The sequence below is a fragment of the Rana temporaria genome, chromosome 13 (assembly GCF_905171775.1).
Source record: "Rana temporaria chromosome 13, aRanTem1.1, whole genome shotgun sequence".
Taxonomy (NCBI): domain Eukaryota; kingdom Metazoa; phylum Chordata; class Amphibia; order Anura; family Ranidae; genus Rana; species Rana temporaria.
Window position 1 is genome coordinate 23,476,346 of NC_053501.1, and position 26,236 is coordinate 23,502,581.

The 26,236-nt window shown below is 44.4% G+C and overlaps 1 protein-coding gene across 2 annotated transcripts in view; it reads left to right on the forward strand.

Moving 5' to 3' along the window:
• The first annotated feature begins 5,688 nt into the window (after positions 1-5,688).
• Positions 5,689-26,236, forward strand: part of LOC120920898 (cholesterol 24-hydroxylase-like) — a 34,317-nt gene continuing 13,769 nt past the window's right edge. Inside the window, exons 1-8 of one of the 2 annotated variants that reach the window (XM_040333314.1) lie at positions 5,689-5,962; positions 14,624-14,701; positions 17,209-17,290; positions 18,421-18,491; positions 19,145-19,231; positions 20,971-21,109; positions 23,263-23,373; positions 24,653-24,809. In XM_040333314.1, coding sequence (XP_040189248.1) covers positions 5,832-5,962; positions 14,624-14,701; positions 17,209-17,290; positions 18,421-18,491; positions 19,145-19,231; positions 20,971-21,109; positions 23,263-23,373; positions 24,653-24,809 — 856 coding nt within the window. In that variant the 5' untranslated portion in view covers positions 5,689-5,831. The remainder of the gene's footprint in view (positions 5,963-14,623; positions 14,702-17,208; positions 17,291-18,420; positions 18,492-19,144; positions 19,232-20,970; positions 21,110-23,262; positions 23,374-24,652; positions 24,810-26,236) is intronic. The other variant, XM_040333315.1, reaches the window with a different exon arrangement.

Consider the following 26,236-nt stretch of genomic DNA (forward strand, 5'->3'; position numbering starts at 1 on the left):
GCCAGGTTTTGCGATTCGGCACTGCGTCGCTTTAACAGACAATTGCGTGGTCGTGCGACGTGGCTCCCAAACAAAATTGATGTCCTTTTTTTCCCACAAATAGAGATTTCTTTTGGCGGTATTTGATCACCTCTGCGGTTTTTATTTTTTGCGCTATAAACAAAAATAGAGCGACAGTTTTGAAAAAAATGCAATATTTTTTACTTTTTTCTATAAAAAATATCCCCCAAAAATATATAAAAAAACATATTTTTTCCTCATTTTAGGCCGATACGTATTCTTCTACATGTTTCTGGTAAAAAAAAAATCACAATAAGCGTTTATCGGTTGGTTTGCGCAAAATTTATAGCATTTACAAAATAGGGGATAGTTTTATTGCATTTTTATAATTTTTTTTTTTTTATTACTAATGGCGGCGATCAGCGATTTTTTTCGTGACTGCGACATTATGGCGGACTCTTCGGACAATTTTGACACATTTTTGGGACCATTGTCATTTTCACAGCAAAAAATGCATTTAAATTGCATTGTTTATTGTGAAAATGACAGTTGCCGTTTGGGAGTTAACCACAGGGGGCGCTGAAGGAGTTATATTTCACCTAGTGTCTGTTTACAACTGTAGGGGGGTGTGGCTGTAGGTCTGACATCATCGATTGTGTCTCCCCTATAAAGGGATGACACGATCGATGCGCCGCCACAGTGAAGCACGGGGAAGCCGTGTTTACATATGGCTCTCCCCGTTCTTCAGCTCCGGGGAGCGATCGCGAGGGGGTGGCTAGAAACGAATAGCCGCCCCCTCATCCCGGATCGCTCCCAGACGATTTCCGACTGCCGCATGTACCGGGGGGGGGTCCCGATCGGACCCCCGACCCGCGGAAAGGCAGGGACGTACATATACGCCCATCTGCCTGTACGTGCCATTCTGTGGACGTATATGTACATGCGCCCCCCCCCGCCACTTCTCAACTTTACTGTGACATGTCATTTTGCTTAGGGCCCCAGGGAGGTCAGGATCGGCACTGTATGTACTTCTGGAAGCCTGGCCAAAAAACTCCCAGAGATGGCATAATCCTGTCCTGCCTTGTTGCTAGGATGTTGCTAAGACGCTCCCAGCTAAATCAGACTCCTTTGCATGCACTCTTCTCTCCCAGTTGCTGTAGCTTTGAGCTTAGTGATGCTATGACAGAGGAGATAGTGGACCACACATGTGCCAGGGTTTGGGAGATCATTCCTGTGAGGGCTGGAGTGAGCAGTAGCAGCTGGGACTGAACCTTAGCAATGTCCCAGCAACAAGGCAGGGTGGGATGATTCTATCTGTGGGAATTTTTCAACCAGGCTACAGGAGGTACATAAATTGCCTACACCTATATAGCAAGGGCATCATTCAACTTCAGTCAAAGCTGCAGTTTGTTTTATCTATGGGCACCCCTTACCCACATAGGCAGATTTGTGGTAAAATGAAGAGAACCCAAACTGAAGATGCATAGAGAGCTATATATTTTTAAATGTATTTGTTGATAGGCAGAGCATGTAGATATGGGTTTGTTATATACTAGTAGTCAAGATGCTAATACCGGATCAAATTCAGATACTTACACTGCTTGTTACAAGGTATCTCTTCAAGGGCCACAGTGAAGCATTTGTGTGAAAACTACCATATGCTCATCTGTGTGTATTTTTGTTTTGTAATTCTTCCCTTTGTACTTTTAGGCATTGTGCATGGATGTTTTTTTTTTCTAATTGCTGCATTTTTAGTAAAAACAAAACAAAAACAACAACTATTGAAGAAAAAAAGCATTTACTGATGTAATAATGATTTCAAATCTGTATTACCTTTTGTGTTTTAAATTTGTCTTCGCGTTCAGCCAATGTAAGGGGTATTATTTCCATTGATCCCCAATGTAAGGGGTATTATTTCCATTGATCCCCAATGTAAGGGGTATTATTTCCATTGATCCCCAATGTAAGGGGTATTATTTCCATTGATCCCCAATGTAAGAGACATTCTTTCCATGGACCACCAATATAAAGTGCATTCTTTCCAGTGACCACCAATGTGGATATTCTTTTCATAGACCACTAATGTAAGTAGCATGTAAGTAGCATTATTTCCATTGACCATCAATATAAGGAACATTCTTTACATGGACCCCCAATGTAAGCAGCATTTTTTTCCATTAATAATCAATGTAAAGGGCATTCTTTCCACTGACCACCAATGTAAGGAGCATTTTTTCCCACTGATGATCACCAATGTGGATATTCTTTTCATAGACCACTAATGTAAGGGGCATTTATTCCATTGACTACCAATGTAAGGGGCATTTTTTTCAATTGACCACCAATGCATGGGAACATTCTTCTCACTGACCCCTTTTTTAATACATTTTAGCAGGAGTTCTGAGACCTAAAATTAATTTCAGGGATTCCCAGGGGGTAAAAAGGTTGAGAAAGGTTGCATTAATTAAAGGCGATGTTGGCAAGCTACTGATGGGTTGCCAACCATGAGTATATACAATGTATGTAGTTATGTGACGTTTGCCATACTTGTTTACCTATACGCATCATTGTTGAAAGAATGCCCCTTACATTGGTGGTCAGTGGAATGAATTAAGGTGGGTACAATGTGGGCATTACCTGGCGAGCCTATTCTGACAACCTCAGGACAGCAAGCACCCACCCACCCTTGTCGCTGGCACTGTTACGTGATTTGTCACCTTTGAATCAAGGGTGAACTTGTATTTGAAAGACTCTGTTGTTATCTGGCTTGAGTCCTGTGACTAATGCCGCATACACACGATCGGAAATTCCGACAAGAAAACTGTGGATTTTTTTCAGACGGAATTTTGGCTCAAACTTGTCTTGCATACGCACGGTCACACCAAAATTCCGACCGTCAAGAACGCGGCGACAGACAACACTACGACGAGCCGAGAAAAATGAAGTTCAATGCTTCCTAGCATGCGTCGACTTGATTCCGAGCATGCGTAGGATTTTTCTCCGTCGAAATTGCATACAGACGATCGGAATTTCAGACAAGAACTTTTCCCGTAGGAAAATTTGAGCACCAGCTCTCAAATATTTCTTGGCAGAAATTCCAACAGAAAAATTCCGTTGGAGCGTACACACGGTCAGAATTCACGACCAAAAGCTCACGTCGCACTTTTCTTGCCGGAGTTTCCGATTGTGTTTACGCGGCATAAGCCTAAGTAGAGTACGCAATTTGAATTTGTTATCATTTTAATTTAATCCATTGGATATGTATTGCCGTGGCCAATTTTCTGCCATTTTTAGGTCGGTGTATATTTTCTTTCATGATATTTGTGATATTGTGAGCATGCAGCCTGTAATCCCAAGAATATTCCTTACAGTGGTGGCCACACCTTTGGGTTCATAGTAGCACTAGTTTCTGTCTATAATTACACAGCAACAAACTTGATTCACCCGGAGTTGCCCAACCTTGTTCAGACAAAGGCCTCTTCGATAATACAGGGTCAGCGCAGTTTGAAAAACTTGTATGACTCTGCATTGTATATTTGTAACCCATATGCTGCCTGCAAGGTTTTAACTCCAGCAAAAGGCAGATAGTACCAGCTCTGCAAATGTTGTCAAAAGCTGTACACAATGCAGAGAACTTACCAAATATATAAACAGCAAAATAATATGCACGGCGTGGGGACTCATAGGAGCCAATCAAAAAGGAGCAAAACTGTTTTCTGCAACTGATTATAACACGTGAGCTGCAGTTTGGCTTTAATTTGTTAGTGTATTTAACCACTTCAGCCCCGGACCATTTCGCTGGGCACTTTTTGCGTTTTCGGCGCTGCGTCACTTTAACTGACAATTTCGCGGCCGTGCGACGTGGCTCCCAAACAAAATTTACGTAATTTTTTCCCCACAAATAGAGCTTTCTTTTGGTTGGTATTTGATCACCTCTGCGATTTTTATTTTTTGCTATAAACAAAAATATAGCAACAATTTTGAAAAAAATTCTATATTTTTTACTTTTTGCTATAATAAATATCCCCAAAAAACATATAAAAAATTTTTTTTTCCTCAGTTTAGACCGATATGTATTCTTCTACATATTTTTGGTAAAAAAAATAAAAAATCGCAATAAGCGTTTATTGATTGGTTTGCGCAAAAGTTATAGCGTCTACAAAAATAGGGGATAGTTTTATGGCATTTTTATAAAAAACATTTTTTTTTTTACTAGTAATGGTGGCGATCTGCGATTTTTATCGTGACTGCGACATTATTGCGGACAAATCGCACACTTTTAACACCATTTTGGGACCATTGTCATTTTTACAGCAATAAGCCCTATTCACGTACGACTTACGCAAAGAACGTAAAATCCACAGCAGTTCCAACGTCCATACCCTACACGACTTAGACCAACTATTCGGTGGTTTATCTTTACGCCGGACGTACGCCTTACGAATATTTGCATATTCGACGCATAAATCAATGGAAGCGCCCCTAGCGCCCAGTGTAAATATGCACCCAAGATACGACGGCGTAGGAGACTTACGTCGGTCGTATCTTGCCACGATTAAGGCGTATCTGATTTTGAGAATCAGCGCATAGATACGACGGCGCACATTTGGACTTACGACGGCGTATCAGTAGATACGTCAGCGTAAGTCTTTCTGAATCTGGCCCATGTTCTCTATCTAAACTCCAAAGGAATTCCTCGGAATATCCAATGGAATTACTCCGATGGGACATACACACGGGGGGAGATCCACATAGATCTGCACCCGCGCAGCGTATCTGAGATACGCTACGCCGCCGTAACTTACCCGGCTTTGGTTTGAATCCAGAAAGAATTTGCGCCGTAAGTTACGGCGGCGTAGTGTATCTCTCGCGGCATAACGGCGCGGAATTCAAATGCGGCGAGTAGGGGGCGTGTTTCATTTAAATGAAGCGCGTCCCCGCACCGAACGAACTGCGCATGCGCCGTCCCTAAATTTTCCGCCGTGCATTGCACTAAATGACGTCGCAAGGACGTCATTGGTTTTGACAAGGACGTAAATTACGTCCAGCTCCATTCACGGACGACTTACGCAAACGAAATAAAAAAAATTCAAATTTGACGCGGGAACGACGGCCATACTTAACATTGCGTACGCCACCAAATAGCAGCTTTAACTATACGCCGAAAAAAGCCGAACGGAAGCGACTTAAAAGAATGCGACAGCCGCTCGTACGTTCGTGGATCGTCGGAAATAGCTAATTTGCATACTCGATGCGGATTACGATGGGAATGCCACCCAGAGGACGCCGAAGAATTGCATCTACGATCCGAAGACGTACGCCTGTCGGATCTAACCCAGATGCCGTCGTATCTTGTTTTGAGGATTCAAAACAAAGATACGACGTGGGAAATTTGAAATTACGCCGGCGTATCAGTAGATACGCCGGCGTACTTTCTTTGTGGATCTGCCCCACGGTTGGGAATTTCCGATGAATTCAGGGAGTCAGATCACAGCGGCAAAAAAAAAGAAGAATTTGGAGGAGACTGAGAGCAACAAAGGGGACTTTTTTGGAGTTAAGAATATTTACTTGAATAGAATATTTTTTTTTGTTTATTGTCACTTTAAATCCTTTATCATGCAATAGAGCTATAAAATGCCGTCATTCAGGTTTCTCATATTGCACTCTGCACTGCACAGCCCTCGTATTATTGTAGAGGCCCCAGTCTGAGGGAGGTTGTACATATCCAGGATATAGAGTTTGGCGCTGCCCTTTGTCCTATATTCTGCAGCCGGCTTGGAAGTAAAATATGTTGCTGAGAACCTGAAGGCGTCTGCAGCTTCTCGGCGACAATGTGGGCTCTTGTTTTCTGGATATTTGCTCTTCTGCTATCCCTGGCCTCCGTGTCCTTTATCCTATTCTGTGGATATGTATTCTACATACACAGGAAATATGACCACATTCCTGGACCCCCCAGAAGCAGGTAAGTGGAACTTATTTTAACATACAGTATCTCACAAAAGTGAGTACACCCCTTTTATTCTATCTTTTCATGCAACAACACTGAAGAAATGACACTTTGCTACAATGTAAAGTAGTGAGTGTACAGCTTGTATAGCAGTGTCAATTTGCTGTCCCCTCAAAATAACTCAACACACAGCCATTAATGTCTAAACCACTAGCAACAAAAGTGAGTACACCCCTAAGTGAAAATGTCCAAATTGGGTAAAAAATCTGCCATTTTCCCTCTCTGGTGTCATGTGACTCGTTAGTGTTACAAGGTCTCAGGTGTGAATGGGGAGCAGGTGTGTTAAATTTGGTGTTATCGCTCTCACTCTCTCATACTGGTCACTGGAAGTTCAACATGGCATCTCTGAGGATCTGAAAAAAATAATTGTTGCTCTACGGAAAGATGGCCTAGGCCAGTGATGGCGAACCTTGGCACCCCAGATGTTTTGGAACTACATTTCCCATGATGCTCAACTACCCTATAGAGTGCATGAGCATCATGGGAAATGTAGTTCCAAAACATCTGGGGTGCCAAGGTTCGCCATCACTGGCCTAGGCTATAAGACCCTGAAACGGAGCTGCAGCACGGTGGCCAAGACCATACAGCGGTTTAACCACTTGACAACCAAGCCAATTCTGACAGTTCACTCCTAGATGTAAAAATCATAGGGCCAGATCCACATAGAAATGGATCGGCGCAGCGTATCAGAGATACGCTACGCCGCCGTAACTTTTTCAGCTTTGGTTCGAATCCTGAAAGATTGCACGCCGAAAGTCACGGCGGCGTAGTGTATTTCTGGCGGGGGAATTAAAATCGGCGATTAGGGGGCGTGATTCATATAAATGAAGCGCGTCCCCACGCCCCGTTTCGAAATTTCCCGCCGTGCTTTGCGCGAAATGACGTCGCAACGACGTAATTTTTTGAACTTAGACGTGACTTACGCAAAAAAAAATAATTCAAATTTCGACGCGGGAACGACGGCCATACTTAACATGGCAAGTCTATCTATACGCCGCAAAATAGGAGCTTTAACTATACGCCGGGAAAAGCCGACTAGAGACGACGTAAGAGAATGCGACGGCCGCGCGTACCTTCGTGGATCGTCGGAAAAAGCAAATTTGCATACCCGACGCGGAAAACAACGCGAACTCCACCCAGTGGACGCCAAAGTATTGCATCTACGATCCGAAGGCGTACGCCTGTCGGATCGAACCCAGATGCCGTCGTATGAGGATTCAAACTAAAGTAACGACGCGGGTAATTTGAAAGTACGCCGGCGTATCAGTAGATACGACGGCGTACTCGCTATGAGGATCTGGCCCATAATTTTTTTGATAGAAAATTACACAGAACACCCAAACATTATATATGTTTTTTTTAGCAGAGACCCTAGAGAATACAATGGAGGTCATTGAAACTTTTTATCTTGCACTGTATTTGTGCAGCAATTTTTCAAACATGTTTTTTTGGGAAAAAAACAGTTTAATGTTAAAAAAAAGAAACTGTATAGTTAGCCCAATTTTTTTGCATAATCTGAAAGATAAAGTTACGCCGAGTAAATAGATACCCAACATGTCACGCTTCAAAATTGCACACGCTCGTGGAATGGCGCCAAACTTCGGTACTTAAAAATCCCCATGGGCGACGCTTTAATTTTTTTTACTGGTTACATACAATAAAAAGTGATAAGCGCTCAAGACAGTAGTTAGAAACTACTAAATGGTTTGAATACACATAAATAAAATGTAGTGATATCATACAAAACACACTAGGTAATGTGGAGTGACAGGTGGTCACTGATGTGGTCAAAAAAATGAAAATGTCCTAAATAGTGTTATCCTCCTATGTGAATAAAAGGAAGCCTCCAATGGTGTAATATCGTTAAAAAGTGGGTGAGCTTTATTATGTAGCAAAATGGACTCTTACATATAGATAAAAAGTAGATGCATAAAAGATAACAAGACGCGGCGTTCGCAGCACCGTCTTACGTCTCCTCCGATTGCTTCCGGCTTACGACAGTCTTGCGTAATCCCCATCCAAAGGTCGTTACGTCACGTGCCTCGTGACTTCATCAGGGGAACCTGATTGGTTATCGAGACGACATTGATATATAGTAAAAAACGGAAATAGATCCTCCGCCATTTTCTTGTAGTCCATAACAGACTGTTTTGGTGGAAATGTAGCTATTGGTTATTCCACCTTTTTCTTGGAGAACAGAGATTTAGATCCTATGAGTAATAGTATTTCTCCTACACCAGCTCCTCGGAACATGGTGAATTAAACGGAGAGCTGTAATAGTCCACACACAATACAGAAATATTCCATATCTGTGTTGAAATTCATAGGAACTTCAGGATATGACAACTAATTTAATAAAATGAGTAGATGTAATAATAAACCAGTAATAAAAGAGGGTAAGTATGATATCAGTATCTATACTTCCCCGTATAGTACACCTCAATCAACATAAGTAGTGTATCATACTCTAGATAGCTATTAGATGATATAAAAGTTTAAAAATAGATTTGATTGATAGAATATAAATCATATAAAGGGGCAGATCCACAAAGCGAGTACGCCGGCGTATCTACTGATACGCCGGCGTACTTTCAAATTTCCCGCGTCGTATCTTTGTTTTGAATCCTCAAAACAAGATACGACGGCATCTGGGTTAGATCCGACAGGCGTACGTCTTCGTACGCCTTCGGATCTAAGATGCAATTCTTCGGCGTCCGCTGGGTGGCGTTCACGTCGTTTTCCGTGTCGAGTATGCAAATGAGCTATTTCCGACGATCCACGAACGTACGAGCGGCCGACGCATTCTTTTACGTCGTCTCTAGACGGCTTTTTTCAGCGTATATAGTTAAAGCTGCTATTTGGTGGCGTACGCAATGTTAAGTATGGCCGTCGTTCCCGCGTATAATTAGAATTTTTTTTTCGTTTGCGTAAGTCGCCCGTGAATCGGGATGGACATATTTTACGTCCACGTCAAAACAATGACGTCCTTGCGACGTCATTTAGCGCAATGCACGCCGGGAAATTAGGAACAGAGCATGCGCAGTTCGTTCGGCGCGGGGACGCGCTTCATTTAAATGAAACACGCCCCCTACTCGCTGATTTGAATTACGCGCCGTTACGCCGCGAGAGATAGACTACGCCGCCGTAACTTACGGCGCAAAATATTTATGGATTCTAACCAAACTGCAGTAAGGTACGGCGGCGTAGCGTATCTCAGTGTATCTCTTGTGAATCTGCCCCAAAATCTATAAATTTTTATAATATAAAAATATTTAATATAAAAAATCATAATATAAAAAAATGTAAGATATATAAAAATATACACTATAATATAAAAACCCCATAGATATGTTTGGGTAATATCTCTCATAGAGCATAAAATCCCGAACCAAAAAATCATGGTTCGCCCCAGACTATCGCAAACCTGAAGCGATCAGACAAACCGGGGCCGGCGGATCCGTTCTCCAACTCGCCAATCGCACAGGTGAGTCGGTAGAAGCACCGGAGGGCGGCAGGGGGGGGGCGTCCCCTCTCACCGCCCATAAGAACGAACAAACGGCGGAACAGCCGCTATGATCATTCTTATGGTGTAGGGAAACACCGGCTGAAAACGGCAATATCTAAATGATGCCTGTAGATGCAGGCATCATTCAGATATACTACCACAAAGCCAAAGATGTCTTTAGACGTTAGGCATTCGGTAAGAGGTTAACAGGACAGGTTCCACTCCAAACAGGCCTCGCCAAGGTCAACCAAAGAAGTTGAGCACACGTGCTCAGCGTCATATCCAGAGGTTGTCTTTGGGAAATAGACGGATGAGTGCTGCCAGCATTGCTGCAGAGGTTGAAGGGGTGGGCTGTCAGCCTGTCAGTGCTCAGACCATACGCCGCACACTGCATCAAATTGGTCTGCAAGGCTGGCATCCCAGAAGGAAGCCTCTTCTAAAGATGATGCACAAGAAAGCCCACAAACAGTTTGCTGAAGACAAGCAGACTAAAGACATGATTACTGGAACAATGTCCTGTGGTCTGATGAGACCAAGATAAACTTATTTGGTTCAGATGGTGTCAAGAGTGTGTGGCAGCAACCAGGTGAGGAGAACAAAGACAAGTGTGTCTTGCCTGCAGTCAAGCATGGTGGTGGGAGTGTCATGGTCTGGGGCTGTATGAGTGCTGCCGGCACTGGGGAGCTACAGTTCATTGAGGAAACCATGAATGCCAACATGTACTGTGACATACTGAAGCAGAGCATGATCCCCTCCAGTGGCGGCTGGTGCTCAAAATTTTTGGGGAGGCGCAAACGAAAAAAAAAAAAAATTGCAGCCTCACTGTGCCCATCACATGCAGCCACTGTGCCATCAAACGCAGCCACTGTGCCATGCCACCAAATGCAGCCACTGTGCCATCAATTGTCACCACTGTGCAATGCAACACAGCAACTGTGCCATCAATTGTCACCAGTGTGCCATGCCATCAAATGCAGTCACTGTGCCATCAATTGTCACCGCTGTGCCATGCCATCAAATGCAGTCACTGTGCCATCAATTGTCACCACTGTGCCATGCCATCAAATGCAGTCACTGTGCCATCAATTGTCACCACTGTGCCATGCCATCAAACAGCAACTGTGCCATCAATTGTCACCACTGTGCCATGCAACACAGCAACTGTGCCATCAATTGTCACCACTGTGCCATGCCATCAAACGCAGCTACTGTGCCATCAGTTGTCACCACTGTGCCATGCCATCAAACGCAGTCACTGTGCCATGCCATCAAACGCAGCCACTGTTCCATCAATTGCCACCACTGTGCCATGCCATCAAACGCAGCCACTGTGCCCCTCAATTGTTGCCACTGTGCCCCTCAATTGTTGCCACTGTGCCAATTGTCACCACTGTGCCCTTTAATTGTCACCACTGTGCCCCATGATGCCACTGTGCCCATTGTCACTCACCACTGTGCCCCATGATGCCACTGTGCCAATTGTCACCTCTGTGCCCTTTGTCACCACTGTGCCCCATGATGCCACTGTGCCAATTGTCACCTCTGTGCCCTTTGTCACCACTGTGCCCCATAATGCCACTGTGCCCATTGTCACTCACCACTGTGCCCCATGATGCCACTGTGCCAATTGTCACCTCTGTGCCCTTTGTCACCACTGTGCCCCATGATGCCACTGTGCCAATTGTCACCTCTGTGCCCTTTGTCACCACTGTGCCCCATGATGCCACTGTGCCCATTGTCACTCACCACTGTGCCCCATGATGCCACTGTGCCAATTGTCACCTCTGTGCCCTTTGTCACCACTGTGCCCCATTATGCCACTGTGCCCATTGTCACCTCCGTGCCCTTTGGCACCACTGTGCCCCATGATGCCACTGTGCCCATTGTCACTCACCACTGTGCCCCATGATGCCACTGTGCCAATTGTCACCTCTGTGCCCTTTGTCACCACTGTGCCCCATGATGCCACTGTGCCAATTGTCACCTCTGTGCCCTTTGTCACCACTGTGCCCCATGATGTCACTGTGCCCCTTTCCCTGTAAAAAGCACTTACCTGAGGATTCCATGTCCTCCCTCGATGTCTTCTGCCGCTGTTGTGAAGCTTCAGCCAATCGGGTTCCTGAAAACCAGAATCCGGGAACCTGATTGGCTGAAACGGCGTTTGTCTTATGCAAGGAGCGCAGATTGCTTGCGCTCCGAGTATAGACATCTGAGTATAGACATCTGAGAGCCGGAGAAAAGCCTATCAGACCCGCTGGCTTTGATAGGCAGTTCCCCTCAGCCAACCAGCTGCCGCTATTCGAGTAACCGGCGTCCCACGTCCGGTTATATGAATAGACAAGGCAGCTGGCAACCAACCAATAACATACATTCATGCGAGAGGGGGTGGCGCTGCAGCTGAGGGTAAAGGTGATGGACTGGCCAAGCATGTCTCCAGACCTAAACCCTATTAAGCATCTGTGGGGCATCCTCAAAACGGAAGGTGGAGAAGCACAAGGCCTCTAACATCCACCAGCTCTGTGATGTCATCATGGAGGAGGGGAAGAGGACTCCAGTGGCCACCTGTGAAGCTCTGGTGAACTCCATGCCCAAGAGGGTTAAGGCAGTGCTGGAAAATAATGTTTTTAGGTGTGATTTTTGTATACTTGCATGTCTAATAAAATGTATACTCTTTTTATATATTCTATGGTACTATTTTTCTCCTACATCAAGGTATACTTTTCCCTTGCCCGCCTAATCCCTGAGGCATCCTTTCCAAATTTTGGGATGTGGCAAGGGTTTCTAGGATTTACTCTCAGGTAGTCTCTCTTTCCCTATTTTTTCATGCCCAAGAGGGTTAAGGCAGTGTTGGAAAATAATGGTGGCCACGCAAATGTTTGACACTTTGGGCTCAATTTGGACATTTTCAATTAGGGGTGTACTCACTTTTGTTGCCAGTGGTTTAGACATAATGGCTGTGTGTTGAGTTATTTTGAGGGAACAGCAAATTTACACTGTTATACAAGCTGTACACTCATTACTTTACATTGTAGCAAAGTGTAATTTCTTCGGTGTTGTTACATGAAAAGATATAATAAAACAGGCCTCGACAAAATCCGGGCGCCCGGTCGCAATTGCAACAAGAAATTGTGACCTGGCGCCTGGGGAAGCTTAAGCCTGCAGAATGCTGCAAAACCGCGGACTCAATTACCGGACAGCGTGGGGCGCGCCCGCCGGTAATTGAGGCCGCAGCTTTGCGGCCTTCACAGAAGGAAGCTGAGGCCTGCAGAAGGTCGCAAAGCCGCGGCCTCAATTACCGGCCGGCGTGGGCCGGCAATTGGGGCCACGGCTTTGCGGCCTTCTGCAGGCCTCAGCTTCCTTCTGTGATCTTGCGCCATCTTGTGGTGGCCGTTGGCATTACAGGTTACATTACATTACATTACATGTAGCAAAACAGCAGTTCTAATGTGTTTTTCACTGTTTTCACTGCCATCTCCTTCCCTCTAATTAGAACCCCCAAACATTATATATATTTTTTATTCTAACACCCTAGAGAATTAGGCTCCATTCACTTCTGAGCGTAGCAATTTACTGGCGTTTTTTTCAAGGCATTTTTTTAACAGTTTTTGCAGCTTTTTAGAATAATTTTTAATAGCTTCAGGAATTTTTGTTTAGCTAATAGAAAGCACTAGGGGGAGGAGAGGGAGAGGAAATTAGGGGTGGAGAGCTGCTGTTTGAGTTATCTATGAGGCCAAAAAGAAACTTGTGTACTTTTTTGAGTAAGGCTGGGTTCACACTACGGTTTTCCCGTCCGTCAGCCGCATACGATTTATATGAAAAACCGTATGCGGCTGAAACGGACGGGAACGTATGGAACCGCACATATGTGCGTTTTCCATTGACATTAATGTTAAAGGAAAACGTATGCGTTTGCCATACTGTTTTAAAAACGACCGCAAAACCGTGGTTGAACACGGTTTTGCGTACGTTTAAAAAACGTTTTGCCAGCAAATCGTACGCACCCGGATGCATCTGAGTGCATACGATTTGCAATGCATTGTCTATCTATACGTTTTCCCGTCCGGGCCCGTACGTTTTCAATACTGAAATCGTATGCGGCTGACGGACGGGAAAACCGTAGTGTGAACCCAGCCTGACAGGCGTTTTGCTTCATTTGACAGAATGCTCAGAAGTGAACAGGGGCCATTGAAATTAATAGGATTTGGCTTATTGTGCGTTTTAGAGCTACAAGCTTCAAGCAGAAAATCGCTCATGTGTGAACGGGGCCTAAGACTGGGTTCACCCTATTGCGAATTGGATGCAGGTTTCCCCGCACGCAATTTGCATAGCAGGAGTCTGTGACTGTCTTTCTATGGAGCTGGTTCACACATGTGCGCAGAGGCTCCGGTGCGAATTGCACAGGAGCCCTGTGCGTCTTTTGGTCCATTTCAGCCCAAAATTTGGGATGAAATAGGACCTCAAACGATGAATGGAGACGCACCAGACTGCTGTGAGCTGGAGCGTGCTTTGGTGTAAACCCAGCCTTAGGCTGCACTCACACCTGAGCGTTTTGTCTCCTGAAGCGCGACGCTCAAAAACGCTAGAGGGGAAATAAAAAAAATTATTCCCTATGGAGATGGTTCACATCTCCACTCCAAAACGCCTGACGCCGAACGCCTAAAGCTCAAACAAGTTCCGAATCGGGCGGTTTGGGCGTTTTTGAGCGTTTCTATCTCCCATAGAAAGTAATGGAAACGTTCGATCCAAGCGACTAGCGCGACAACGAGCGTTTGCTACGGGCGTTTTATCGCTTTAATCAATAGAACATTTCACCCTGGCAGAAGATTAAAAAAATCTACCAACATAGCAACAAGTGATGAAAAGATGATCATTTTTCCTATTGGCTAAAATAAAAAACGTCGAAGTACAAAAACGTCGGACGACGCTGTATGCAAATGCGCAAATAAGCATGAATACGCGCGACCAAATGCTGGAAAAAAACGCCGGAAAAAACGACCGACCGACCTACGCTCAGGTGTGAATGCAGCCTAAATGTCCTTCAGATAAAGTAAACACTGCAATTATAACTAGAAATACATCTGTATCATTCAGAAAATTATTTGCACTTTTAGCTTCCTCTTTGGACATTCTTCCGCAACAATGAAGCATATGAAGAAAAATGAGCTTGTGTATGACCTGTTTTTTGACTGGTAAGTTGTGCAATCATTTATCTTACGTTATACTGGGGAAGCGTGACATACAGGGAAAAAAAAATTGCCAAAGTCGACAGATTTATTTGAGATTATGAATAATGAACACACAATGTCGTCTTCTCTGCCATGGTGTGGGCCAGCCACAGGCGCTAACAACAATTGTTCTGCCCTCACTATATGTGGCAGACAGCTAACTCTCCTCCCTTAAAGCGGAGTTCCACCCTAAAAATTAACTTTCTATGAACAGCTTGCCTTTAATGTAAAAAAAAATGTAAAACATTTTTTTTTTACTCACTTCTATCTGGCTGTTACTAGGCAGATTTCGTAATCTGCCTAGTTCCTGGTCCTAGGTGGTTCAACTTCCTGTCCTAAGACCCCATTGCCTCCTGGGAAATGATGACACTCATTTCCCAGGAGTCTCTGGGCATTACTGTGCCTAAAAATCGCCCGGCATGCACCTCTACATGAAAGCCAGGAAGAAATAAGAATTGGGCTTCAAATGCCCACACATATGATGGATATGGCCACAACATGAGCTGGAGGATATAAGGCAAGTGTTTGCAATGATTTCTGGAACAATTGGGGAGCTATTAATATGTTTTAGGGACTATTTAATGTGATTATTTTTAGCTTGCAAAAAAAAAGTAATTATGCCCGGAACCCCGCTTTAACAATTCATTGAGGCAGGCGTAAGGTCCTTTTTTCAATTTTTATTGCAGGGAAGTTAGAGTAAAACTGAAAAAAAGAAATAACATACAATCAGTATACACAATATACAAAATAAACAGTCCTAACACACTAGTCTAACTAGGGGAAGGGATATGAACATACCAGCGATGTTTCCATAGGCTGACATTAGAATTGCAGCTGAATAGGTGTGGAGTCCTCTGGAGAAGGTGCATGTCTGCAGAAGAAATATGGATACTGGGCTGTCTCTCACACCTCATGGTATAGACCAGTAGAATTATGGGATTATGTGGCTTTTAAGTAACAGTCTCTATCTACCTTCAGTAAATTATTCACAAATACTAATAGCTAGATTCACAAAGACTTACGACGGCGTATCAGTAGATACGCCATCGTAAGTCCGAGTCCGCTCCGTCGTATCTTTAAGCGTATGCTCAAATTGAGATACGCTTCTCTGTTGCTAAGATACCACTGGCGTAAGTCTCCTACGCCGTCGTATCTTAGCTGCATATTTACGCTGGCCACTAGGGGGCTGGCAGTTGTGTTTTATGGAGTTTGGAGTGTGCTGGCCGCGCTGTCCCAGGGCCAGAAGAGGCGGGACGGTCAGCCTGATTCCCTCCCAACGGGTGGCACCCGGGGCGGACCGCCTGATCCCCGGCCCCTGTTGGTAAAAGAAAAACAGATATCGGCGTATAACACGCAGGCACGGTTTACCCTCTGTTTTCAGGGTAAAAAAGTGCATGTTATACGCCAATAAATACAGTAATTTTGTTCAAAGGTCCTTGAAAATGTGTCCAGATCTTCTACTTCTACTTCTACTTAAAATCCTAGACATAGAAAACAGGTTTATTTTGTGCCTAGAACATGCACATTACAATATGTATGCTTTTTCCAAAATAAAAACCACATTCACAGTTGGAATTTTGTTTGTTTAAGGCCTCCTACACACGATAGGTTAACCAGAGGAATACGGTCTGATTGACTGTTTTCATCGGTCCAAACTGATCGTGTGTAGGCCTCATAGGTTATTTAACCATCGGTTAAAAAAAAGCCAACTTGCTTTAAAATTAACCTATGGATTCCTAACCGATGGGAAAAAAACGATCGTTAGTAGGCACGACCATCGGTTAAAAATCCATGCATTCTCAGAATCAAGTCGATGCATGCTTGGAAGCATTGAACTTCGTTTTTTTCAGCACGTCGTTGTGTTTTATGTCACTGCGTTCTGACACGTTCGGTTTTTTAACTGGTGTGTAGGCACGACGGACCATCAGTCAGCTTCATCGGTTAACCTATGACAACGGTCCTTCAGACCGTTGTCCTCTGGTTAACCTATCGTGTGTACGAGGCCTAAGAATACTTTTCCATCCGTCTTCTTTCAATTTTCTTGTCACTGTTGTTAAAAACAAATGTTGATTTGAACTCATTAACCATTAAAAAATGAAAAGAAAATTCTAAAATAGTCCTGGATGGAACGGGTGCTAAGTTACAAATGAACAAATTTCGCTATTACTCATAGTTCAGAAAAATATGGATATCACCAGCGCTTCAACAGTGATTGTTATCCTGATGAAGGGTCCTGGTATGGTTTCGAAAAAATTGCATTGTGGCAAAAAAAGCTCTTCTTGGAGCCACTCTGGAGCGCAGGTGATAGCCATGTGTTTCTAAATGAACATGAAGCATGCATAGGATAAAAAGGGCCAGGTGCCCATGATGGAGGAGGCTCCCAACCACTACAATTTAGTGCACAGTTATTGATCTGAACAATACAGGGCAAATACGTATACCTGTGTTTATACTTTGTCTTTTTTTGACAGGGTCCAGAAATATGGCCCAGTTGTGCGGTTAAATTTTTTACATAATGTGATGATTTTAGTTACCAGCCCTGAAGCAGTAAAGGTAAGAATATCTCCATCTCTGGACCTTCAATGAACCAGTTGACTCATTAGAGTAAGATATGTCATCATTAGCTGTAATACAATTTGACCTGTTTAAATCTAACCATTTGTATTCACACATTGATTACCCAAGAGTCAGGTGGCGTACACACGGTCGAACATGTCCGCTGAAACTGGTCCGCGGACCAGTTTCCGCGGCCATGTCCGACCGTGTGTACGGCCTAGCGGACAGGTTTCCAGCGGACAAAAGTTTCTTAGCATGCTAAGAAACTTGTCCGCTGGAAACATGTCCGTCGGACATGTCCGATGGTTAGTACACCTAATCGGACATGTCCGCTGGTTATGGTGTGTAACCAGCGTCCCGAAATCCTGCGCATGCGTCGAATTGATTCGACGCATGCGTGGAAGCATTGCACTTCCGTGTTTGAGAACATCGCTGTCTTCTACGTCACCGCGTTCTCTGTCCGCGGGGATTTTGGTCTGATGGTGTGTACCTTTGCAAGTCGCCTCTGAAGTTGTCTTGAGATCGCCTTGCCGAGTTGACCCCAAAGTCCCTGTGTGAACCAGGTCTAAGGATCAGAAAGCTGCTACATTTTTTTTGTTCTTGAGCTTAGGCTCACTATGCAAGCCGCTTAGGGTCCCCGCAAAACTGCGGAGGGCCCCCAAATTACTAGAGGCCCCGCCTGGTGAGAAGTCATTTTCGGCCCCTTACCCCGCTTCTTAACTCGCTGGCTGCATGGGAGAAGAGGTAAGGAGTCAGCACCCCCCGTTTCTCACTTTAATGTAAGATGTCATTTCCGACAGCAGAACACCCCCCCTCCCTCCTCAACTTTAATTTGAAATGTCATTTTCGGCGCCCCCCCCCGCTTCTCAACTTCATTGTGACATGTAATTTTGCTTGTGGCCCCATGGAGTTCAGGATCGGCACTGTCCAGGACATTGAGAATTCTGTAGAGAAATTTTGCCAGGCAAGAATAGAGTTGTCAGGGTAAAGCAGGTATATTTCACAAGAGATACTGTTGGAACAATGTGCAGGAAAAGAATAAAAATTCCAGTTACAAAGTGACCATTATAACTTAATTGAAGGATAAAGCAAAGCTCTAAGATCTCTTTTTTTATACCTTATTGTAGGAATTTCTGATGTCTCCAAAATACACAAAGGACTGGTTTTACAGCCGGCTGGCTAACATGTTTGGTGTTCGGTATGTATCGTATCTTCCAGAATATTACATACAAATTATATTGGGGTTATCCAATACAGAAGGTCTAATACTCCTCACCTGCTATGGTTCTTTTTATCCGTAGAAGCTTCTGGGGCAGATCCTCAAAGAAATTACGCCGGCATATCTGTTGATACCCCTGTTAGTTTTTTCATCCCCATTGGGCAGATTTCTCTTCACTTCCTGTCCCATAACCAAAGCTGGAAGTGGGGAGAAATCTTTTAAAAGTGAAAGAATCCCTAGAAGTGTTAATAGAACTAGTGTCCACATTGGAAGATTTCCTCTTCTTGTCCTGTTTTGGCGACAACTCAAAATTTGGGATTTTCTTTCAATTTTTCTCTCAGTTATAACAGTAAACAGGACAAATAGAAGGGGTGACTCTCCCTAACGGGGGACACAGACAACAATAAAAAAGCTGACATGTACTAATCTCTCTCCACTCTTTACAAAAGTTAAAAAAGGTTTTGCTTTTAGTTATAATTCAAAGGAAGACAAGACTGAGAAAACTATGTAGATCCACATGGCTGACCCTACTAATATAATACCAATCACCTCCTTTAGTTATGAAAAAATTAGCATTAACACCTTTCTAGCTTTAAAATCTTTTTTGTGTTTTATTACCCATCATATGCCAGGTTCATGGGAAGAGGCTTGGTAACAGATCGGGATTATGATCACTGGCACAAACAGAGGAGAATCATGGATCCAGCATTTAGTAGAACGTAAGTACAAATATTAACCAGACGTTGAAACTTAGCGGGTAAACTAGGTGCTGCTTTTAAATCTGAAGACCATGGAAACAGCTAAATACACAGATGAGATGTTAAAAAAGAATTCCAGATATGGATATTTTATACATAGTTACAGTACATTGTGTCAGCTTGGACCAATGTAACTATGTATATACTATGGCCCGGATTCACAAAGCACTTACCACAGAACTAGATACGCCTGAAAATAGACTTCATCCGACCGACGTAACTTTCCTACGCCGACGTATCGTGGGCGCATATTTACGCTGGCCGCCTCATTGCAAATATGCAAATGAGGGAAATACGTCGATTCACGAACGTAGTTGCGCCGGGCGCATAATATACGCGGTTTGCGTAAGGCTTACGTCCGGCGTATAGTTATTTCCCATCTATGAGGCGCATCACAAGCAAAGGTATGGACCAGGGAACAGCCGTCGTATTTTACGTCGTTTACGTAGTAGTACGTGAATAGGCCTGGGCGTAGGTTACGTTCACGTCGTAGGCAGTGATCCGTCGTATCTTAAGGAGTAGTTTTGACGTGATTCTGAGCATGCGCACTGGGATACGTCCACAGGACGGCGCATGCGTCGTTCGTTTTAAGTACTTCTATGACGCTTGGCCCATCATTTGCATGGGGTCAAGCCTCATTGGCATGGCTCATGTCCACTACCACCTACGCTGGCTTACGCAGAGGAAACCCAGCGTATCTTTAACAGCGAGTGGGAGCGAGTGCTTTGTGAACACTGTGCTTGCCGCTCTGCGCCGGCGTAGCCTAAAAAAGTTACGCTACGCCAGGATAAATATGCGCCAATGTATGTGAATCCGGGCCTATATCGGTCTAATGCCCCTTGAAGCCCCTTGAAGTTGGAAGCCACTGAAGTAGACACCGCTATGCCCACCAATCTCCAATACGATCTCAGTCCTGTGCATTGTGAGCAAGGGAAGTATGCGGCTCAACGCGGGTGCCATTCAGAGAACAGTTCCTTGACAAGGTGGGGCAGTGATGTCACGCTCTCTGAATGGTGCCCGAATGGTGCCCGTGACAATCGGCCGATCTTTTGTGGTCAGAATACAGCAAGGCAGCTGCTCAGCACAGGAGGCATCAGCCAGGTATGGTATATACATAGTTACATTGGTCCAAGCTTGACTGAAAGGGTAATGATACCAGACCAAATTCAAGAACTTAAACAAATCTTTGGGCAGGGCTCAGTCCCACTCATGGCAACCCTTTAGAGGTCTTTTGGGAGGTTGAAAGGAGGGTATGCCACCACAATGAATGCGGTTGAAGGGTAGTTGTGGTCCGGTCCCATATACTTAAAGGGTTTGAGTTCAGCACCTTTACCGTCTGCCGACGTGCCGTTTAAATATTGCCTTGGTTGCAAAGCATCAAGGCTACGGCATGTGTATAGCCCTGAGTAGCTGTATTCCTTTCTTTAGATGGACGATGGGGGGGGGGGGGGGGGACTCAGCCCTTCATCAGCCTGCTTTTACCATCCCCTGGCTGCTTTTAAGAACAAGACTGTATACGTGTGTTTACAGAGAGATAATTTTTGAAGTTTTTATTCTAGAAGACTAGCTATAAGAGGGTGCACTAGTAAAGTAGCAACGCTCTCCACTGTTGCAATGGAGGTATATGAGAAGATACATTTTGGTGTCTGGTGCATTGTTCGTTAACCTTGGCTAGCACTGCCTCTGTTACCTGCATACAGATACTTGATTGGAATGATGGCACCCTTCAATGAGAAAGCCGAAGACTTGGTGGAGAGACTTGCTGAAAAGGCTGATGGAAAAACTGAGATTGGAATGCATGACATGCTGTGCAGAGTCACCCTGGATGTCATCTCAAAGGTACATAAAATTAACTGATGTAGACTTTCCGTTACTTATAAGGTTTCCCATACACCAGCAGATGGATTTCTTCAATCTAAATGTTACTCTTACCCCCAAAGTGGCCGCTGAGAATGTACCCAAGTCTCTCAATGTAGTACAGAGACTGGCAGTCACATAAGCACAGTCCCACGCACACCGACAATACAGGTTCAGTCTAGGGGATGATTTTTTTAGTATTCATTGCTGAAGAACTTTAGCAGAAGAAGGGTTTAGGGTTAGACCCGGTTCACACTGGGGGGGACGAAACAGGCGGCTCAGCCACCTGACGTGTCGCGTCCCATTCAATGCAATGGAACCGTTCTAATAGGAGCGACGCAAGTCGCTCCGACTTAGAAAAAGGTTCCTGTACGACTTCGGGGGTGGCTGGGGGCGACCTGCATTGACTTCTATACAGAAGTCGTTTTGCAAATCGCCTCTGAAGTCATCCTCAGGACGACTTGCAAAGTTGCCCCCGAAGTCGTGCCGCTGCTGTGTGAACCGGCTCTTACAGTATACTCCCAAAATGATCAATAGCAATAATGGGAGGACAGCTTCTCCCTAATCTTCTTGGAGCAGCCTTTCCTGGAGGTAACAGGGAATGGCCAGTATGCCTAGGACTCTATGAGAGCAGCCCCAGTCCATGTAGCAACCACTGTCACTTAGATCTCTTCTAGCACAAGCACACCCAAAGTCCACAGCAAGGTTTTTGCTCACAATGTCCTTGGAGATGTCTGCCACCCAGCCTCCACAAGTAGATCCTCAGTGAGCGAGATAAAAAGATCCTTCTCCAAACTAGGACTTCAGAACAGTGCCCTTCAGCAAATACATCTTTAGCAGTCTTTTCCCAGGCCCTCAGTCCAGCATCTATGAATTCCTGCCGAGAAACCCGAGCGTGTGTATACTTACCTCTCCATGGAAACCCGTGCATGCTTGACGCATGCGCAGTAGCTTTCAAGGCATAGGTAGGGTGTAGCAAGATGGCGGCGACGGCATCGAATGTGACGAGCGCATGCTCGTCGTAGTCGATGACGTCACCGCATTCGTATCGTTCAAAAGAACGGCTATTCTTTTAAATGGAGTGTCTGTACACTCGGCTGGCAAGAGATTCTTTCCAAGAATCTCATCAGGAAAAACAACGTTTTTTTCCTGACGAAATTCTGGGCCGTGTGTACAGGGCTTAAGAAACAAGGGATAAGAAACAAAGAGATCTTTAGTAAAAAGCAGCACATGTTACACACATTACACATTGTTAGGCACACATTTAACCCCTTGATTGTCCTAGATGTTAGATGTTAACCGCTTCCCAGCCGGAGTAATTAGTACAGTGACAGTACATATTGTTATACATGCAGAAGAATACATTTTGGCTTAAATTTAAGAAGAATTTCGATTTTATTACATTTTTTTATTGGATATGTATTACTGCAGAAAGTAAAAAATATTGTTTTTTACCCCAAAATGTTTGGTCTTTTTTCATTTATATTGCAACAAAAAAAAAACCCCAGGGGTGATCAAATACCACCAAAAAAAGCTATAATTGTGTGAAAATAATAAACTATATAAATTTTATTTGGGTACACCGTTGCAAGACCACGTGATTACCGGTTGAATAAAGCAGTGCTAAATAGCAAAAAAAATGGCCTGGTCATGAACCGAAAGTGGAACTTCTGCTTATAATCCTCCTCCCCACCAGTGTCATATTTGACACCTTTCAGGGGGAAAACAGGGACCAGTCTTTGACAGGTCCCCTTCCCCACTCCTGGGAAGTTCATCTCCTGCCCTCTTACCCCACCGCCGGAAGAAAATAGAAAACGCAGCGCACTTTGCGCATGTGCAGTAGAAAACCAGGAATGGCAGCGGCAGCACCCAGGAGTCGATCCGAAGATCGAGTGCCGACATTGCGGGCTCCCTGGATAGGTAAGTGCCCTAATATTAAGAGTCAGCAGCTGCAGTATTTGTAGCTGCTGCCTTTTAATTTTTTTCACCCAGGCTGGACCTCCTCTTTAAGGAGGTAAAACCTTCCTCTGCTCAAGTGGTTTAAAAAGTCTGCTGTAGAGGATAAGAGGGAGGTTTGCGGATAAACGTGGCCAAAATCAAGACATACATTATAATTCATTGTTTTTTTTTTCTAGGTAGCCTTTGGGATGGACCTGAATTCCATTGATGATGATCAGACTCCGTTTCCTCAAGCCATATCTCTGGCTATGAGAGGATTAGTGGAAATGAGAAACCCTTTTCTTAGGGTGAGGACTGGATTGATTTTTCCATCTTGCAATGTGGGCCCATAATAGACTGATGTCCTTAACTCATGCTACTATGATCATATTGATGCTGTTCTCCGCTACAGTATGCTATACCGATTTCTAATGCTCCTAGGTTATATTTTGTCCTTAGGAGTTGTGGCTGACAGCACTGGAGAGGAGGTGAGTATTGCTGCCTGAACTGCATTTTTTATTTCACAGCACCTGGGGCATAATAAAATGTAGCGGAGTGCCAATTTACTCACCATGCTCAAATGGAGGTGCTGACCCCTTACCTCTTTTTTCCAATAACTCCCTGGGTTCCTAGACACAGTCACAGAAGACACATTTCTCTACTTCCCTCCCTCAGCAGCTCCGAAATGCCACCCCTGATGAGGCAGAGGTAGTAAAGAAATTGACCTTCAGCCAGGTGGGGAGCCTTTTACTGGCAGAACTGGCGTGTGGACAGCTGAGCCAGAGCCTAACAGCACACAGTTGTAGTGGGGAGCCCCTCCATGACTGCTAGCAAAGTAATACAGTTCCAGCTGGATGGCGCTTTGCCCTTGGACCCCTCCAGCCGTTTGCCCATGTTAACAGAACTACCCAGGACTTTACTGTAAGGGACACTGTTTATGGGGACTGTTGAGGACAGTTGTTTTCTGAACTGTCTTGCTTAAAGCGGAGTTCCACCCTAAAGTGGAACTTCCGCTCATCGGATTCCTCCCCCCTCCAGTGACACAATTTTCACCTTTCGGGGGGGGAAAGGGAACAGGATACCTGTCTTTGACAGGTATCCTTTTCTACTTCCGGGAGTCCGGGCTGCGGCCCGTGATGTCACCGCAGGGCTCCCTCCTCCTCTCCCGGCCACCAGTCTAACCGGAGAGAGGAGTGGGGGCCTCGGCGTGAAGCCGAAAGGCTACACTTCTGGGTTCCCTTACCCACACAATAGGGTACAGCTGATGGAACCATCAGCTGCGGTGCCGACATCGAGGGACTCCAGGACAGGTAAGTGTTCTATTAATAAAAGCCTGCAGCTGCAGTATGTGTAGCTGCTGACTTTTAATTAAAAAAATTTGGCCGAAACACCGCTTTAAGTAGTTACTCCCAGCTGGACTTGCTACAGAGTCTTATATAGACACTATGCTATGCAGCCACATGTTACCCTGATTGAGTCCCAAAGACATTGCTGTAAAAAGAGTCCATGTTTGTACAGCTTTTATGATCTGTCATGCATTTTGAAACTTATTATTTTATTTATATTTCTGTATACCTTTCTTGCTAGTTTTCCATGGATAAGCAACAGTATATTAAAGATACTCAAGAAAGCCTCAGACTTCTCAGGAAAACTGGGAGAGAATGCATCAACAGACGCAGAAAGGCAATTGAAGACGGAGAAGACATTCCGGTGGATATACTCACACAGATCCTCAAAGGGGCAGGTAAGCCAAAAGAGCTCTCAGATATCTAATTTATTATAGAAGAGGTAAAAAGATTGATTCTACACAAAATAGGTTTCCCTCCTCATTCTTTTCTGTTGTCAGGAGTTATAATGAAAAACATTGAGGAGGCATACCTAGAAAAAGATAAGGCAGATTCTCTGATCTTAGAAGTGGTCCTCCTAGAAGAGGTTATGGAAGAGTTCTCCTTGTTCATTCTTTCCAGTTGTCAGGGTTTATGATGTAAACTTTTAGGGGGCATACTTAGGAAAAATGTAAGGCCTATTCTCCAATCATGAAAGAGTTCCCCCTGGAAGAGGTTTTGGAAGAGGTCCCCCTACTCGTTCTTTACTGTTCCCAAGGGTTATGATGTAAACAATTTAGGGGCCATACTTAGGAAAGAGATAAGGTCAATTTCTTCGATGTTGGAAGAGGTTCGGAAAGAGGTCTGCCTGCTCGTTTTTTACGGTTCCCAAGGGTTATGATGTAAACAATTTAGGGGCCATACCTAGGAAAAAGATAAGGCCAATTTCTTCGATGTTGAAAGTCCCCCTGGATGAGGTTTGGAAAGAGGTCTGCCTGCTCATTCTTTACTGTTCCCATTCCAGGGGTTATGATGTAAACTTTTAGGGGGCATACTTAGGAAAAATGTAAGGCCTATTCTCCAATCTTGAAAGAGTTCCCCCTGGAAGAGGTTTTGGAAGAGGTCCACCTGCTCGCTCTTTACTGTTCCCAAGGGTTATGATGTAAACAATTTAGAGGCCATACTTAGGAAAGAGATAAGGTCAATTTCTTTGATGTTGGAAGAGGTTCGGAAAGAGGTCTGCCTGCTCGTTTTTTACGGTTCCCAAGGGTTATGATGTAAACAATTTAGGGGCCATACTTAGGAAAGAGATAAGGTCAATTTCTTCGATGTTGGAAGAGGTTCGGAAAGAGGTCTGCCTGCCTGTTTTTTACAGTTCCCAAGGGTTATGATGTAAACAATTTAGGGGCCATACTTAGGAAAGAGATAAGGTCAATTTCTTCGATGTTGGAAGAGGTTCGGAAAGAGGTCTGCCTGCTCGTTTTTTACGGTTCCCAAGGGTTATGATGTAAACAATTTAGGGGCCATACCTAGGAAAAAGATAAGGCCAATTTCTTCGATGTTGAAAGTCCCCCTGGATGAGGTTTGGAAAGAGGTCTGCCTGCTCATTCTTTACTGTTCCCATTCCAGGGGTTATGATGTAAACTTTTAGGGGGCATACTTAGGAAAAATGTAAGGCCTATTCTCCAATCTTGAAAGAGTTCCCCCTGGAAGAGGTTTTGGAAGAGGTCCACCTGCTCGCTCTTTACTGTTCCCAAGGGTTATGATGTAAACAATTTAGAGGCCATACTTAGGAAAGAGATAAGGTCAATTTCTTTGATGTTGGAAGAGGTTCGGAAAGAGGTCT